Consider the following 15899-nt stretch of genomic DNA (forward strand, 5'->3'; position numbering starts at 1 on the left):
AACTCGCATGTTGATTTGAAACCAACAGGCAAGTTAACGCTTTTTTTTGTCTTCTGCCAGTTTTCTACACAGGGTGACCAGTGGCTGCGAAATTCTGAATGACAAATCATGTTCTGCTATAAATGTGCACAAACGTATTTTTTAAATCGCAGACATGGCCAGTCATAGACAAAGGAGTGTCAGCTAATAGTAGTTCCCGGCTAGAGACCTGCACTCACGGTACTCCCGCGGGACCCAGCGCCACCGAGTGCGGCGCGGGACAATATTTGATGGGTGACTGCGGACGCGGGCGGCAAGATATTATTGTGTGCTGGTTGCGGGAAAATAAAATTATTTGCGGGACTCCCGCAAAGTGGAAATATCTAACAAAATAAAATAACTAGAAACAAATAGACCTTTATTTATAATATGATACCATAGACAGCGACGTGTAATTCGATTCCGAAATAGCGAGATATTTAAGGGTCAAGTTGGATGGATTAGAAGCACGTAGACCGGATGATGTCCTCCAGTGGTGGAAAAGACGCCGTTGCCATGTACTTTGCATTCCAGCTAGCGCAGGGCTTTCAGTATTTGCTGAAAATAACAAATTTTTTGCAGGAGCGGGACTGAAAAATCCCTCCCGCGCAGGTCTCTACTCCCGGCAACGTCGTGGTAAGTTTGAGTGCACGGGCAGCGGCTCTATGACCGGAGTCTGGTGCTGCGTTCCAGGCAGGTTTTTCTTGAGCTCGTAAGTCACTATTTCAAACCATGACTAAAGACTTTGTACCGTTCCAGGCAAGTCATGCCAAACTTTCTGAGCGCAAGGAAATTTAGCTAGATTATTAATTTCATTGCAACGTTACATTGTCCTAAAATCTATTTTTAACGTGTACCACGTGCATAAACACTGCATCCGTGGGCAGTGTTATCCGTAGGGGCTGTCACTGTTGTTTCGCGTGCTGTGTGACGTCAGAACTCGGAGTAACGTTACATCGATCTAGTACGAGTTCACGGGTGGGAATTCACGAGTTTGACTGCCGTTCCAGTACACTTTCACGGGTTTAAGGTTGGAAAAACACGGGTTATGGGTTGCCTGGAACGCAACATAAATCATAGCCAGCAAGCACTTTCTTACCGCTGCTGGCATATAGAAGCTTCCTCGAGCAAATCATGCAGAAACAAGCCCAGTGCTGTCTGTTTCTTGCACCAACTGCCAAAAAGCGCCATTTATTTTTGAGTCTAGGACATCATCCCCAGGCTTCATAAATCTGCGCTCCATTTTTTTTCTCCGACAACGCTAACGTGACATTGACATATGGGCGTCAATCAAACTGTGTTGCAAGGACACGCCCTTCTCTGCTCCTGATAGGCTTGTAACGTTAGTTAAAGCTGCGTTCCTCTCATATGATTGGTAGAAGAAATAAATTGGCTCGAAAATATTAAACTGCATGCGCAGGCTCTCAAATATTATTATATTTTTTTACCTCACGGCCACACGCCGGAGATCCGGCACGGTGCCGGAATACTTTAAGCCCTGCTTATATAAATTTGCCTCTCTTTTTTTCCCCTAAAAGCGAGGAAATAAAGGTGGCTGACTTCATGCTATACTGATTTCCATCCAGCAAATCATTCAGCTGATGAACAAGTGCTCGGTCTGCCCACCACCCACCTGTCTATATACTACATGCTGGATGACTCACCGACTTTACAGTTAATGTGCAGTTTCTCTCCTTCCCTCGCAAACAAAACATAATTTCTTAGGTCAGAGTTCAGCTGGCACCTAACTAACATGAAAACCGCTTAAAGTCAGCAAGAAATAAGACACAACAGCAAATGAGTATTCAATGACCCAATCCTCTCCCGATGGACCAAATCCTGTCCTGCTCTGCAGTTTTTTCTTTTTTAAGAAGCCGCTTTACTTGGAAATATATCACAACAGGGAAGAAAAGATGATCACAACTTCAATTTCATGCAGTCTTTAAATAGTGTTTATACTATTACATTACATACTAGAAATGTAACCCTATCTATAACATTCCAGGACAGCTGACAGGTGCACCGTCAGGATGGTACAGCAAAGGCGTTTTTAAAGATAGTTTAACCAAAGCGGTGAATTAGCATGAACAGTATTTCATTGTCAAAGCTGAAAACAAGAAGCTGTCATCAATAACCCCGGCTGCTGGCAGAGGAAGAATGCATGTGTGGCAATGTGTCACAGATTTACAGGTGCATAACATCATTGTCAGCGTGCCTCTTAAATCTGAGCTGTCATCAAAGCGGTGGGATGTTGGATACGTGTTGAGTGATATTCTGTTTGTCTATAAGTGGTGCCCAAAGAGCAGATATTGAGTGGGGAAAATGGAGGTGAAGTGAAAAAGAAAGACAGGAATGGTGTAGTGTACCTACCCCATTGCAAATTCCGACAGAGCAGGGCTCACCAGGTTCACCCTTGAGGCCCGGGGGACCAGTCAGTCCCGGCGCTCCGCCTGCATCACCCTGCAAACACACACCGACAGCTGGCATTTAGAGTTGCTGTCACCTCAGGTTTGTCATTTGACAGGTTGAGGAGCACCGCACAAATGCACACACATGCCTGCCTTCACACGCACATACAATATAAGAGCTGGACGTAAATATCACAGACATCTGGGGCAAATGCCACCAACCTAGATATCGCATCATGCACTTTCAGAGAGAAAAAGAACTCGAAACATTTGCTATGCTGAACCTGCTCACTTTATTAAAGAAGCTGTAGTTAATTAGAGCGATCTGTGAATATTTCAATGCATTATTGCCAGTCGACTTTCTCACAATAATTTTAATTTATTTTTCTAACAATATATTGCTATTTGTCTAACAATATATATTTCCTACTGTGATGCAAGGTCTTAGACTACTAAAAAATAAGAACAACATTAATAATATTGGAATATCTACAGTACAAATTAGAAATAAAATAAAATTAAGACTAAAAAAATAATAATTTAACATTAAAATATTTTTGGCAATTAAAATATTATAAAAAATAGATTTATTTTTTAAAAAAGTGTTATAAAATTATTAAAACAAATACATTAAAAATAAATAAATAAATAAATATAAATAGATATTTAAACCATGTTCCCAGAACTTACATAAGACTCAATTTCAGCCAGATAAGAAGACACAAGTTAAGAACTGAGAAACTGTCATAGGAACAATCTGAAAATCAGTGTTTGGGAATACTAAAGCAGTGATGCTACTAAAACTGTGTTAAAAGAACAGTGTGATATTTTATATAAACAAGTAAAATTAAAAATATATAAATGTAAATAAATAAATAAATAAATAAAAATGACAAAAGCACAAAAATACTTAAACTAAAATTAAAATGAAATATAAAATGAAATGTAAAATATATAAAATGTATATATAAATATTTTTACTTAATCACTAATATTTTGATTATTATTAATATTAAGTCCTCAGGTTGGTACTCGATGGGGAGAATTTTGGAAGTAAATCAGTAAAGTGTATAGCCATTGTTTAGTTCTATAAATCATCTAAAGATCAAATTTGCTGAAGGTCTAGTTTCAGATCAGAGGCAGTAGTGTGCTTCAGACAAGATCTCCAGTATTTCTACAGGCATGTCACATTTTGCCGTCTAAAGGACCACAATAAATTACAAACAGGAAGAAGTAATTCCTTGGGATACCTCAAGTGACCCTACTATCTATCTTAACTCTGAAACTATTTCAGCATAGAGCTTTTTATCTGCTTACAGCTGGTGCAAACTGTGAACAAATTCTTCTGAACATGGCCTAGTGCTTCAACATACGGAAAAACCAAGTAAACATCATATTAGAAACATGCAGCCCCAGTCACGGAGTGCTCTTGTGTACCTTTTCTCCTTTCATTCCATCTTTTCCAGGCAGTCCTGGCTGACCACGAGAACCCTGGAAAAAAACAGGAGAGATAAGACACATGCCTATCAGCTTTAGCTGTTCCCGCTTTTCATTTTTGATTTGATCCATAACATCCCCCATCCCTGTGCTCCCATCTTTTTGGAATAAAGGCAGATGCTCGTTAGCAGAAGCAGGTGCCGAGAACAGATTGTGATGCTGATGCTGTCTCTTCCCACATGTAGAGAACTCAGATGTACCCGTCCCTGTAAATTAATTTTCATATTACCGATTGATTACTGATTGTCTGTGCAACAATTTACATCTCTGCATTCTTCGTATTTCTTGCCTCTGTTATTTATACGTGCATTGTCTTTCTTGTGTTTGTGAGTGAGTGAGTGAGTGAGTGAGTGGTAAAAACTAAAAGGATGGGGAGAGTGTGATTAAATTAAATCAAGATTTTTACATTTTCATGTGGTTTTTGCCCATGCAAATCTCTGTGGTACTGTGAAGAATCTTTCAATTTCACAATAGGCTCTTCATGTTGTTCTTAAGGATATCAAAATGTTCTTCAAACTAGGGAACACAAAACTGTTCTTATATAGCATTACTGCAAAAACTCCTTTTTGGAACCTTAATTCATAAAGGAATAGCTCACCCAAAAACAAAAAAATTGATGAAAAATGTACTCTCATTCTGATGGCACCCATTCCCTGCAGAGAATCCTTTGGTAAGCAAGTGATGTAATGCTTTCTCCAATTTGTTCCAATGAAGAAACAAGAAATTGATTCTACACTTGTTCTGATGAAGAAACAAACTCATCTTTATCTTGGATGGCCTAAGGGTGAGTACATTTTCATTTTTAGTTCATACCTTTAAGAGCGTATGATATTCTGGTCCCTAATTATCTCTCATGTCGTCTCATTTACAGTATTTCATCATGTATTGTCTTGCAAAAATGTACTTTTGATCAGTTAAAAATTTACTCAAGCAGTTTTGGATGGGTTTTTCTGCTTACCGGGTCTCCTGGAAGTCCACGAATGCCAGTGGGACCAGTTGGACCCTGCTTTCCCTGTAAGAACACAAACAGGTTTAGATCTTTTTTTAATTAAGCAGCATGATCTCATTTCAGGTTTGAAACTGTCATTAGCTAAATGTGAAATCGGTTTGTGCCTAACTCTGAGAGAGAACAAATGAAAACATGCTTTGAAAACTCTTGCTTCAGGTACTGATTCTGTACCAGCTGTGTAGCAATTTAACAGCTTGCTATTCTGAGAGGTCCCTATCGGTGTCCTTAACTAAAATGAAGGTCACAATCAGATGCTTTCTGTGACCTGGTAACATACCGCAACCCATTTAACCCAGCAAGAACTGACTGGAATAAGCCACCCGTAAGAAAGCGTTTGCCACTGGTCAGTAAATCAGAGAGATCACAACAGAGCTGCTATTCTGCTGGTCAACCACATTGACAAGGTCAGCAATAATTCCATCACACTAAAGTAGGAAGACTTTAATGTTCTTTCTAACTTGGTCAAATCATAAGATGCCAGAGTGGAGGGTTGATTGAGACAGGAAGTTGATACCTCAAGTCCTGGAGCCCCTGTCAGTCCAGGCAATCCAGTATTGCCCTTCATCAGAGAAAGAAAGAAAGAAAGAAAGAAAGAAAGAAAGAAAGAAAGAAAGAAAGAAAGAAAGAAAGAAAAAGAAGAAAGAAAGAAAATTATCTTTCTTGGAAAATGGTGCCATTTACCAGAACATTTCAGAATAAATTTGTATAATTTCATCTGAAAAAGTTAGAGCTAACTATATGATTTAACCCACTTCATATTATATTTATTATTATAGACACACACACACACACACACACACACTAAATATAGTTAAATATAGTTAAATCTGTCAAACTATTTGACAAAATCCAGAAATTGTTAATGGTTATCACTATCACTATTTATTTTCTTGGAATGGCCAAAATAAAGACCATGTAGCCTTTCAACATGGACACTGTAACATGCTGAGCACTGCACAATCAGTTTTTTTGTGCATTATGCCAAAAATTTCACATTTTGTGCACTTTATTTACCTGTTGACCTTTTGAGCCTTCAGAACCTTTTTCACCCTGGTGAAAGAAGAGAAAATGCTGACTGCAATGCATGAATCACATTTTCAAGAGGACCTACAGTAAAACAAGAGACCAAGGTCGAAAAATATATTTTTGTGCCTGTGCTTTCAAAATGTTTCCTTTTAAAACCTCTGTGTCTCTAAAAACATCTACAGATTAAAGAGAGGTGGATTGAGCATTTTGATTGACTGTCCATTGTATTGATTCAGCACAACTTTCATATTTTCCTTTTTATTTCAAGACAAGGCTGCCAAAACAGACTTTTAAAAACTTCTCGGCATAAATTCAAAATTTGAATGATCGTACAATCGGTTGTGGATGCATGACAAACAATGCTAATGTGTGGCTACTAACCTGGTCTCCTTTCTCTCCTTTCTGGCCTTTATCACTTCCTTCCCCCTCATGGATTGTAGAAAGAGGAAACAAACACAATAATGGACAGAGATTATTCATCGAGGAAATGCATTATTACAATATAAAATTTTTTTTTTTTAAAAAGCACACAGAGGGAGTCAGTTTACTATGTACTGTATAGTATGTTATTTAAACAGCTCATCTGAGTGAAAATCATTTCCAAATACATTGCAAAAAAAAGTGATGTAATACTAATAATCATAATAATATCAAAAAGCAATGTTATGATGTAAATGAATAAACACGGAATAAATGAAAACATAGTTTCTGTCTGATTGTTTTGAATCATGGATTTGCATTTGCAAAAATAAAATAAAAATAAACAGTGTCAAGCTAAAATATAATTGTAATTTTAAATTAAATGTAAAAAAAAAATGTTTTTCACCAATGGTCTCAGATGTATCAGTATTTTCAAAATATTTCAAATGGTCTCTAAACTTACAGTTCCAGAAAGTCTAAGTCCATGTGCTGTCATCACCTTAATAAAGAAAAAGAAAGACTATTTAATATTGACGTTAATTTATACTGTTACAGAAAACTATCATGAGAGACAGCATTGACTGCTTTTGCAGGGTACATGAAGGAACCCAGGACCTGCATGCTCTTATGGAATTATCCTTAGAAAGACCTTATCAGTTATGATTTAATCTTTTCTCATGCGCTTAGTTCTCAGTTCAGTGATAACCTCAACATCTCCACAAAAGCATGAAACAGAAGCTTCCGGTCTCGTTCTTAACTGACTGGACAGCCTCGATGCGAGAGATTAACATTAATCCAGGGTTTATGACATTTAAAACAGCAAGAGCCTTTCACTGCAGTAAGAGGGCATCACGGTCTGCCACACAGAAGTGGATTCTGAATCTGCTTTACAGCTTTCCATTTACCCATTAAGTACCAGCAGGTTTAATAGCCTGTCAATCATTCTGAAGGCTTTCAGTCTGTGGTGAAAGACAGATTGTTTTGTTGATGTATCCATGAATTCACCTACTGCATTTCATGTGCTGTAAAACAGAAGTTCATGAATCAAGATGAAACAGGAGGCCTGATGTAACTTCAAGACAAAGTTGGCCTAGGAATGAATTGTAGCATTTTTTCCTTTTTTGTACATTTATTCATTGCGCTGAATAAATGCATGTAAAATATATGAGCTCTGCTCCAAAACTTTATATTTCCTTCACAGGGAGTTGCAGATTAATACGTCATCCTAGGTGAAATGGAACATGCATTGAAACATTTAGTGAACATTTAGTTTAGTGCTAGAATGTTGCTAATGGCAAAATACTTTAAACACAATTATACATTGCACAATACTGGGTAAATTGATCTTGGAGTATAAACTACTATAAGGTAGATACGATTTTTTTAAATTATTTAATAAAATATAAAAATATTATTAATTAAAATATTATTATGTAATATATTATTTTAATTATATATTATAATATATATAATTCAAATTAAAATAACTGTCTTTATTTTAATGCATTTTAAAATGTCATTTATTCCTGTGATGGCAAAACTGAATTTTCAGAAGCCATCATTCCAGTCTTCAGTGTCACATGACTGATTTTGTACTCATGAAACATTTCTTATCATTATCAATGTTGAAAACAGTTGTGCTGTTTAATATTTTTGTGGGAACCAAGATATTTTGTTTCAGAATTATTGCCACTTTTAATAAATTTAATGCATCTCTGCTAAATATTAAAAAAGAAAGAAAGAAAAATTGGGTGCTATACAATCAAAAGCAATTTAAAAAAAAAATAATAAACAAAGCACTGAAATCAGTTGAGCACAACCATACATTGACGTACACAGGTCTGAGCTCAGATAAAAAACTAATTGCCATTATAGAAGCTAGAATGTAATTAAAATCTTGAAATGGGATTTATGTTACAATTGTTCAAACATTTTTTTTTTCTTTGGACAGAAAACCCCCCCATTAATTATACATTCTTAATTAAAACAGAGCTAGTTCTAAACACCATGCTCCGTTCAGAGCCGGCCACAATCAAATTACAAACTAAAGAGGAAACCATAAGAGAATAATCAAACTCTTAAAAGCCAGTTTATATTTGTGTCACCCATTATCATAATTAGCTGTTTCAGAACCGGCAAAATCAAATTGTTTGGTGTTCCAGGCTTCATGAATCATTGTAAACTGGTTTAAAGGGGCAACAGTCATCTACCTTCTCCTATTTAGCTAGAGATTCACACAGCAGGCATCATCATTGATTTTGTGCCCTGCTGTCAAATCGCACCTTTCGTCTCCACCTTTTGATTTAATTGACACATGGAATGCTGTTCCAAACCTGCAAATTTTGTGCTAAGTGCAACCAAAAAGCTGTTGGCTTCTGGGCTCTCAAAGGTTTTCTTATTAGTATCCAGTCAGCAGAGATGAAGCTGATGCAGTGTACTCTACTCTCAATATGACAGAAGATGTTGGTGGTGCTAGTTACTATAACTTCAGCTTTGATAAACATAAAATGCAAAACAAACAAGAATTTTTTTTTCTCATTTTCCCCCTCAATTCTCTCCTCAATAACGTTTTGCGGACTACACTGACGTTAAATTAAATGTAGAATAATTTATATATTTATACACACAAACACACACACACACACACACACACACACACACACACACACGCACACACACGCACACACACACACACACGCACACACACACACACAAACACAAACACACACACACGGGCTGGGCAAGTTAACGATTTATTATCACGTTAATTGATTAATGGCGACAATTATTTTCTTGCGCCTTAACGCAGTTTTTATTATTATGAAAGTCCGTTGCTCACTGGCTCTGAATACACATATAGATAATTCATGGGTCACAGGAGGGGATGCTCCTGATCAAATTATTTAGGCAAAGCATCAGCATTCATAAACCACTGTCCACTGTTATTTTTAACAGAAAAGAATGCAACAAGCTCATAATCATGACTGGAAATCATGTTGGAAATAGGAAGTTTCCAATAGCACATGAAGACAGCAAGGAAGTGCTTTCGCTCAACACATTGGAGTGAATTGTTTTGTTAACTTTGTGGTTTATTATTTTGAGTCACATGAGACACGGTAACACACATATCCCTCTCACAGTATATTGCTGTACACATCTATAGCTTTTGGCGCTCAGAAATATTCATGCAATCATGCAGCACGTATCAGAAGATCTGCACTCCGGCGAGGTTAGTGCTCAAACTCACTGATCTATATATAACTGAACCCTGCTCTGATCCACCTCTTCCAACCGAACCAGGGACTGCTAAACAGAACGAACACACTAGTCAAACAAATCAGGCTTTGGGGGTTAAGATTGCCTAGTGTGAGCACACCTTCATTATTTTCCCGCATCTCGCACACACCAGTCTCTACCCGCACATCAAGTGTTGTCCCGCACTACACTCTGCTGTGATGATCGAGGCTCTGGACTCTGAGCATAACTTGTTTTTCTATAACAAACTATAAAATATTTTAGATATATTTTTAACTAACATTTAATATTTTAAAATATTTTAATTAAAATATTAAAAGCACCGTATTTGTTTAAACTGTTTGTAAACCAAATGTTATTACACTTTTGTTCAAATAGCAGTAGGCCTATTCGTTTTGTGCATTACAATGCAACTAATTGCGATTAATCGCAGACAATGTGATTAATTACGATTAAAATTTTTAATCATTGTTATAATTGTTATAAACATTTATTTAAACCTTTAAAAGTAATTCAGGTGATGTTGACCTTCTAATGAAATGTGGGTAGGTGCTATGTGTATTAATAAGCAAAATTCTAATTGATAAGCAGAATATACATTAACTCAATTTGCTGTTTTCCATGTATGCTACTGTTCAAACATTTGGAATAAATTTTTTTTTTTAGGTAATTAACACTTTTATTCAGCAAGGATTGACAAAAAAAATTACAGTAAACAATTATAATGTTACGAATTTAAAATATATAAATATTATTATTTTCATTTCAAACAAATGCTGTTATTTTGAGCTTTCTATTCATCAAAGAATCCTGAAAAAAAGTCAAAACATTCTGAACCAGCACAATTGCATGCTTTCAACATTGATAATAATAAGATATGATTCCTAAGCACCAAATCAGCATTGTGATCATAAATAAAATCCTTTTTAGAATATGTTATGATAGAAAAGAGTTATTTAAACTGTAATTTTATTTTACAATATTATGATTTGAGCAAATAAATGCAATAGTTCAATATGAGGTTTAAAATGAATCCTACAGCAATGACTCTGAATCATTTATTAGACTTGAATCATCTCTGTGGAGTCTTTCATGGCATGAAGATAAATGCGTCTATCAAAGACCTGCAAGTTTTCGGTTTAAATTGACGCTCTGTAAAATGTAGTGCCTCGTGTGTGTTACTATGTGATGCAGAATATCTGTATGCATCAGAACCTCTGACTGAAGGTTTTCTACACAAGATTTATTAGACAGAACTGGTAGACAAGTGAACAGACCCACCTCCTCCCAGCACACGTGCACAGAACTAACAAATAAAACATGCATTACACACCTTTTGCCCCTTTATTCCACTGGCTCCCTCCAGGCCAGGCAAACCCTGTGAAGTGAGATGTTAGAGGAGATGAATGTATCATGAGGTAAATAAGCACCCAAAAATCTGATGGCTGTGTCTGTGATGGGATTTTCAAACAGAGCTCTGAGATGTTACATACAGGATCCCCTTTATCGCCCTTCAGTCCATCCTTTCCTGCAACACCCGGGTCACCCTTCATCCCCTGGAAAACAACGATAAATAGTCACACATATGCATACAAAATATGAACACGGAGATAATATTGTCTAGGGATGAATAACCTGTAACAGGGCAAACGGGAAACCACTGGCACAAGAGATTCATTTAAAATTGTATTTATTTTATTGTTATTTTATTTTATTCCAATTTATTTTGTTTATAATTATTTTATTAGTGGTTACATTTTTGAAAGAAGTCTCTTATGCTCACCAAGGCTGCAATTATATGATAAAAAAAGTAAAAATTTGAACAATTATTACAATCGAAAATAATTAAAAATTTAAATTTACATAACATTTAAATACAATAATATATGTGTAATGCCAAAGATGAATTTTAAGATATCATTACACATGTCTTATTCTGGTTTTGTGTCTAAAAAATAAATATATATATATATATATATATATATATATATATATATATATATAGTGACGGGAGGAGCACAAGACAGACACAGTGGGCGTGACGTCAGGCCTCGGAGAGGCTTTTATTAACAGAAAATCAAATAAAACAGGGGATAAAGGTGGCCAAAGGGGAAGGGTGTCCAAAATAAACAGGGAATCTGGTGTCCTCGTCGTGCTGCGGGGCTCGTGTGGGTCGGGCAGTGTTCATGGAGGAAGGGTCCAGGTAAGGGGCGGAGTCCGGCGGCCGCACGCGCTCCCCTTTTCGGTCCAGGGCGCGATGGGCGGCGGCTTCCTCTCGTTGGCCGCGGCGATTGCAGGGGATGGACGGCCCGGCATCCTGGCCCGACGGCCGTGTAAACGGGTGCGGTTCCCATCCGGATCGCGGGTCCGGCAGCTCACGTCTCTGGTGGCGGGGGAGTCCCTCAACGCACCCTTCCTGGACCCACGAGGACACCAGTGTGCATGCACGGGGAAGAGACCGGTCTCCCAAGGAGAGGCGCGTTGGGCTTTTAAACAGCGGCGGTGATGAGGCTCCATTTCCTTCAGGTGTGCCCCATCACACGCCGCCAGCCCTGACACGTCCAGCGCCCCTCCTCTCACACACCCACTCCAGTCGGGAGCCTGGTGAAGGGCGGCGATTTAGGACGGGGTGACGGTGACAATCAGGGAGGAGGCAGCTGACTCGTCACAATATATATATATATATATACATACATATATATATATATATATATATATACATATACATACATATATACATATACATACATATATACATATACATACATATATACATATACATACATATATATATATATATATATATATATATACATACATATATATATATATATATATATATATACATACATATATATATATATATATATATATATACATACATATATATATATATATACATACATATACATACATATATATATATATATATATATATATATATATATACATACATATACATACATATATATATATATATATATATATATATATATATATACATACATATATATATATATATATATATATATACATACATATACATACATATATATATATATATATATATATATATATATACATACATATATATATATATATATATATATACATACATATATATATATATATATATATATATATATATACATACATATATATATATATATATATATATATATATATATATATATATTGTGTATATATTTATATATATTGTATATTTATATTTATATATATTTATATAGACACAGACCCTTCCCTGACTATTACTTATTTCCCTGACCTCTTTCATGCCAGGGAATCACAATTTATAGACGGTTTCATCGGGCGCACGCGCCTGGCCCTAAGTTAACTTCCGGTCTGTGTTGCGTATATCGGTCTGGCTGCAGTGCCTTCTATAAACGCAGTTAAAGTCAAGGTGATGAGTAGACTGAAGTTGGGGTCAGGTGGTTGTGCTGTGGGATGTGTTTCCCATACATTTATTTATTTTTGTAGATTCGCCACAATTTTAAAACTGATCGACTTTCAAAAAGGCTTCGTTGAATAAACATGAGTAACCTTATGTACTGCACGTTTAATAATAATAATTCCTAACATTTATATGTTTAAATATCAAAACGAGGCACAGGTGCTTTTATATCACTGTATTTCTGAAGGAAGATGTTACATGTTATATGTTTGATAAAGCAGCGTGTGAGCGTACCAGCTCTGCTTTGTTTACAGCTGTTACTGGGGAAACCTCTATTTCTCGCGCTTTATGTCTATGCTTTTAAACATCTCCTGCTGGCAAAGAATGAATTTGCATTTTCATTAAGTCCGCCTGATCCACGCAGCAAACATATTTTGTTTGTTATCAAAAAATATCTACTCTAGAGGGACTTGGCTGTTGTTATTAATTATATCTGGAAGTCTACCGGAAGATAAGTTAGGTCCACAAAAGCGCAGTAATGTGCAGTAACGCTTGTTTATGTTGTTGCCGTTGAAACCGTCTATAGCAATGACTAAACTGCGATGACAGTGACACTCAAATTCACATGTTATTATATAAGTCAGTGGAAAGATCACACACGACAACACTGTTTCAAACACTGAAAAAGCAATGAAGCTGTAATAAACATTATTCATCCATGCTGTGATGCATGTTGGGAGTCTAGCATCCAGCACCGCACATCTCACACTTATTTTTCTTTGGTAGTGTTGATGTGATGTGGCAGTGTTCTAGAATATTTAAGTGTTAAATGTCAAACTGGTCTCTGTAGCCTTATTTAATCTAACTTCCATTACACAAATGTGCCCAGGTTTGCATACATCACGCATGCTGGTGTGTCACTTAATTACAGCCACTAAACATGAAATCAATGTTCTGTAAGTCACCATAGTACATCATGTCACACAGAGAGGACAGGAATTTATCGGCCAATAGATGGCACTTTGTCACTGAAGATAAATTCCTTTCTCACTCACTCACGTCCATTTTGAGATGCTGTCCTTTCTCAAGACATTGTAAACTGAGCATCTTTTATGCTGGCAGGCGGACGCTGAGCATTTACTGTCTATAAACTGAGTCTGGAATCCATTTGTAGTTTCAGAAACTCCAACACATAGAATTCATAGTTAAATGATGCAAATATATGAAGGATTTAAAATTGAATGCTCTATTTTCTTTCTAAAAAACATTCTTTCAATGAGATAGAGAGAGTTGGAGGAAGTGATGAGGAGAGAAGGGACCATCACAAAACATCCCTGTGGTGATTTTAGTGCTGTCAGACTTGACTGAACACTGTATGTACATTAAAATTCCTGAGAGGAACTCTGTGGAAAGGTTATACAATTTGCCTACCCAACCTGGAAAAGACGTTTCCCCCAAGATATACAGTTTTTTTCTTTTTCATAATATTGCTTACAAGCACAACAAAGCGCACACAAAAGACAGCAGTGTTTGGTCTAATGCCAAGGCATACAGTGTCGTTCCTCTCTGTGATTGCCACCTCCCAAACCACCTCCCGAGTGATCAGATTGCTATCTGTTTTGATTGCATCTTGGAAACTCTGCACTACAGCAATCCAATCCGTAAAAACAAAAAACATCAAAAGATCTAGGCTATATTTGAGAACTTGAGATATGTTTTCATTGTGTTTCATGAAAATAACAAAAATATTTTGGAATTTCGTAATAAACATTTATGTGTATTTTTATGATCAACTTTCTGATTAAGTTTGAATTCCATGATGCCATTTTGAAAGAAATATGGACTTCATTGTATTTTTAAGTATTTTTTTCTGGCACAGCTAATATAACTTGAGATCTAAACAGAGACATCCAGGACCATCTTAACTAACTAACTAACTAACATTTAAGATTAAAAACATTTTAAACTGCTATAAAAGCTCATTTAAATGGTCCTGTGGTTGTGTGACACGCTGAATCAATTCAATGCAGCACTTTTCAAATGTTATTATAATTATTGCACATGCAATATTCATAACCCCATATTAATACTTGATTAATTATTTGTACTTTTAAAAATGTATTCGCCACTCCACAGGGTCATTTAAAATTAACTAGTGAATCGAAAGAGTGATAAACTTGGGGGTGACCAAATGGAGGTTGATAAAACGGTGGTTATAAATGGTGACAAATTATAGAATTTAACACTTTCTTTGGATTATTTATACCAACTGTATGTTTTAAACATCATTTGGGACACCACACACTTAAATAAAAGTGTCCTCAGTCAAACAAAGTAACCTATTATAAAAGTAAGTGGTTATGATGTACTGTAGGTATCCCTGCATTCTGACTTTTATGTACCTGCAGCAGGACACTAAGGTCAACAGTATGTTAAGCACACTACAGTGTATTGTGTATTGACCATGAACAGCTCTCTAATAAACAGCAGCAATTACTCCGCTCTAAACTCTTGTAGTGTGAGTCTGTCAAAGCGCTCTCTTTGCACTGTCAGGACAAACGTATGCAGATGCTACACAGCCCACTGTTCTCAGAGTCCAGTCACAGTCTAGTGCCTGTGTGAACGGGTGGAGATGACACACATACACACTGCTCTCACAAGAGCAAATTGGAACACTGCATACACACTCTCCTTCTGTCTAAGCTCAAAGGTGCAGCGAAGCAAAAGTCTCTCCCTCTGGTCCTCTTTGTCAAGCATCAGCTCCCTCACCAAACTCCTGTGTAATCCTGAATCCCTGCATGAAGATTTACAGGAAATGTTCTCGCTGAGAGAAGAGAGTGTCTTTTACGGCCAG

At 36.5% G+C, this 15899-nt stretch overlaps 2 protein-coding genes across 2 annotated transcripts in view; both read right to left on the minus strand.

The window, feature by feature from the left end:
- Window positions 1-6877, minus strand: part of LOC132110480 (collagen alpha-1(XIX) chain-like) — a 52925-nt gene extending 46048 nt beyond the window's left edge. The window contains exons 1-7 of the mRNA XM_059517118.1: window positions 6842-6877; window positions 6340-6384; window positions 5947-5982; window positions 5447-5491; window positions 4882-4935; window positions 3864-3917; window positions 2389-2478 (exon numbers count right to left, since the gene is read on the minus strand). Coding sequence (XP_059373101.1) covers window positions 2389-2478; window positions 3864-3917; window positions 4882-4935; window positions 5447-5491; window positions 5947-5982; window positions 6340-6384; window positions 6842-6874 — 357 coding nt within the window. The 5' untranslated portion in view covers window positions 6875-6877. The remainder of the gene's footprint in view (window positions 1-2388; window positions 2479-3863; window positions 3918-4881; window positions 4936-5446; window positions 5492-5946; window positions 5983-6339; window positions 6385-6841) is intronic.
- Window positions 6878-10841: 3964 nt separating this feature from the next.
- LOC132110288 (collagen alpha-1(XIX) chain-like) overlaps window positions 10842-15899 on the minus strand; it is a 112510-nt gene continuing 107452 nt past the window's right edge. The window contains exons 17-19 of the mRNA XM_059516859.1: window positions 11127-11189; window positions 10967-11011; window positions 10842-10865 (exon numbers count right to left, since the gene is read on the minus strand). Of these exons, the coding sequence (XP_059372842.1) occupies window positions 10842-10865; window positions 10967-11011; window positions 11127-11189 (132 nt within the window). The remainder of the gene's footprint in view (window positions 10866-10966; window positions 11012-11126; window positions 11190-15899) is intronic.

Source organism: Carassius carassius, chromosome 30 (assembly GCF_963082965.1).
Source record: "Carassius carassius chromosome 30, fCarCar2.1, whole genome shotgun sequence".
Lineage (NCBI taxonomy): Eukaryota > Metazoa > Chordata > Actinopteri > Cypriniformes > Cyprinidae > Carassius > Carassius carassius.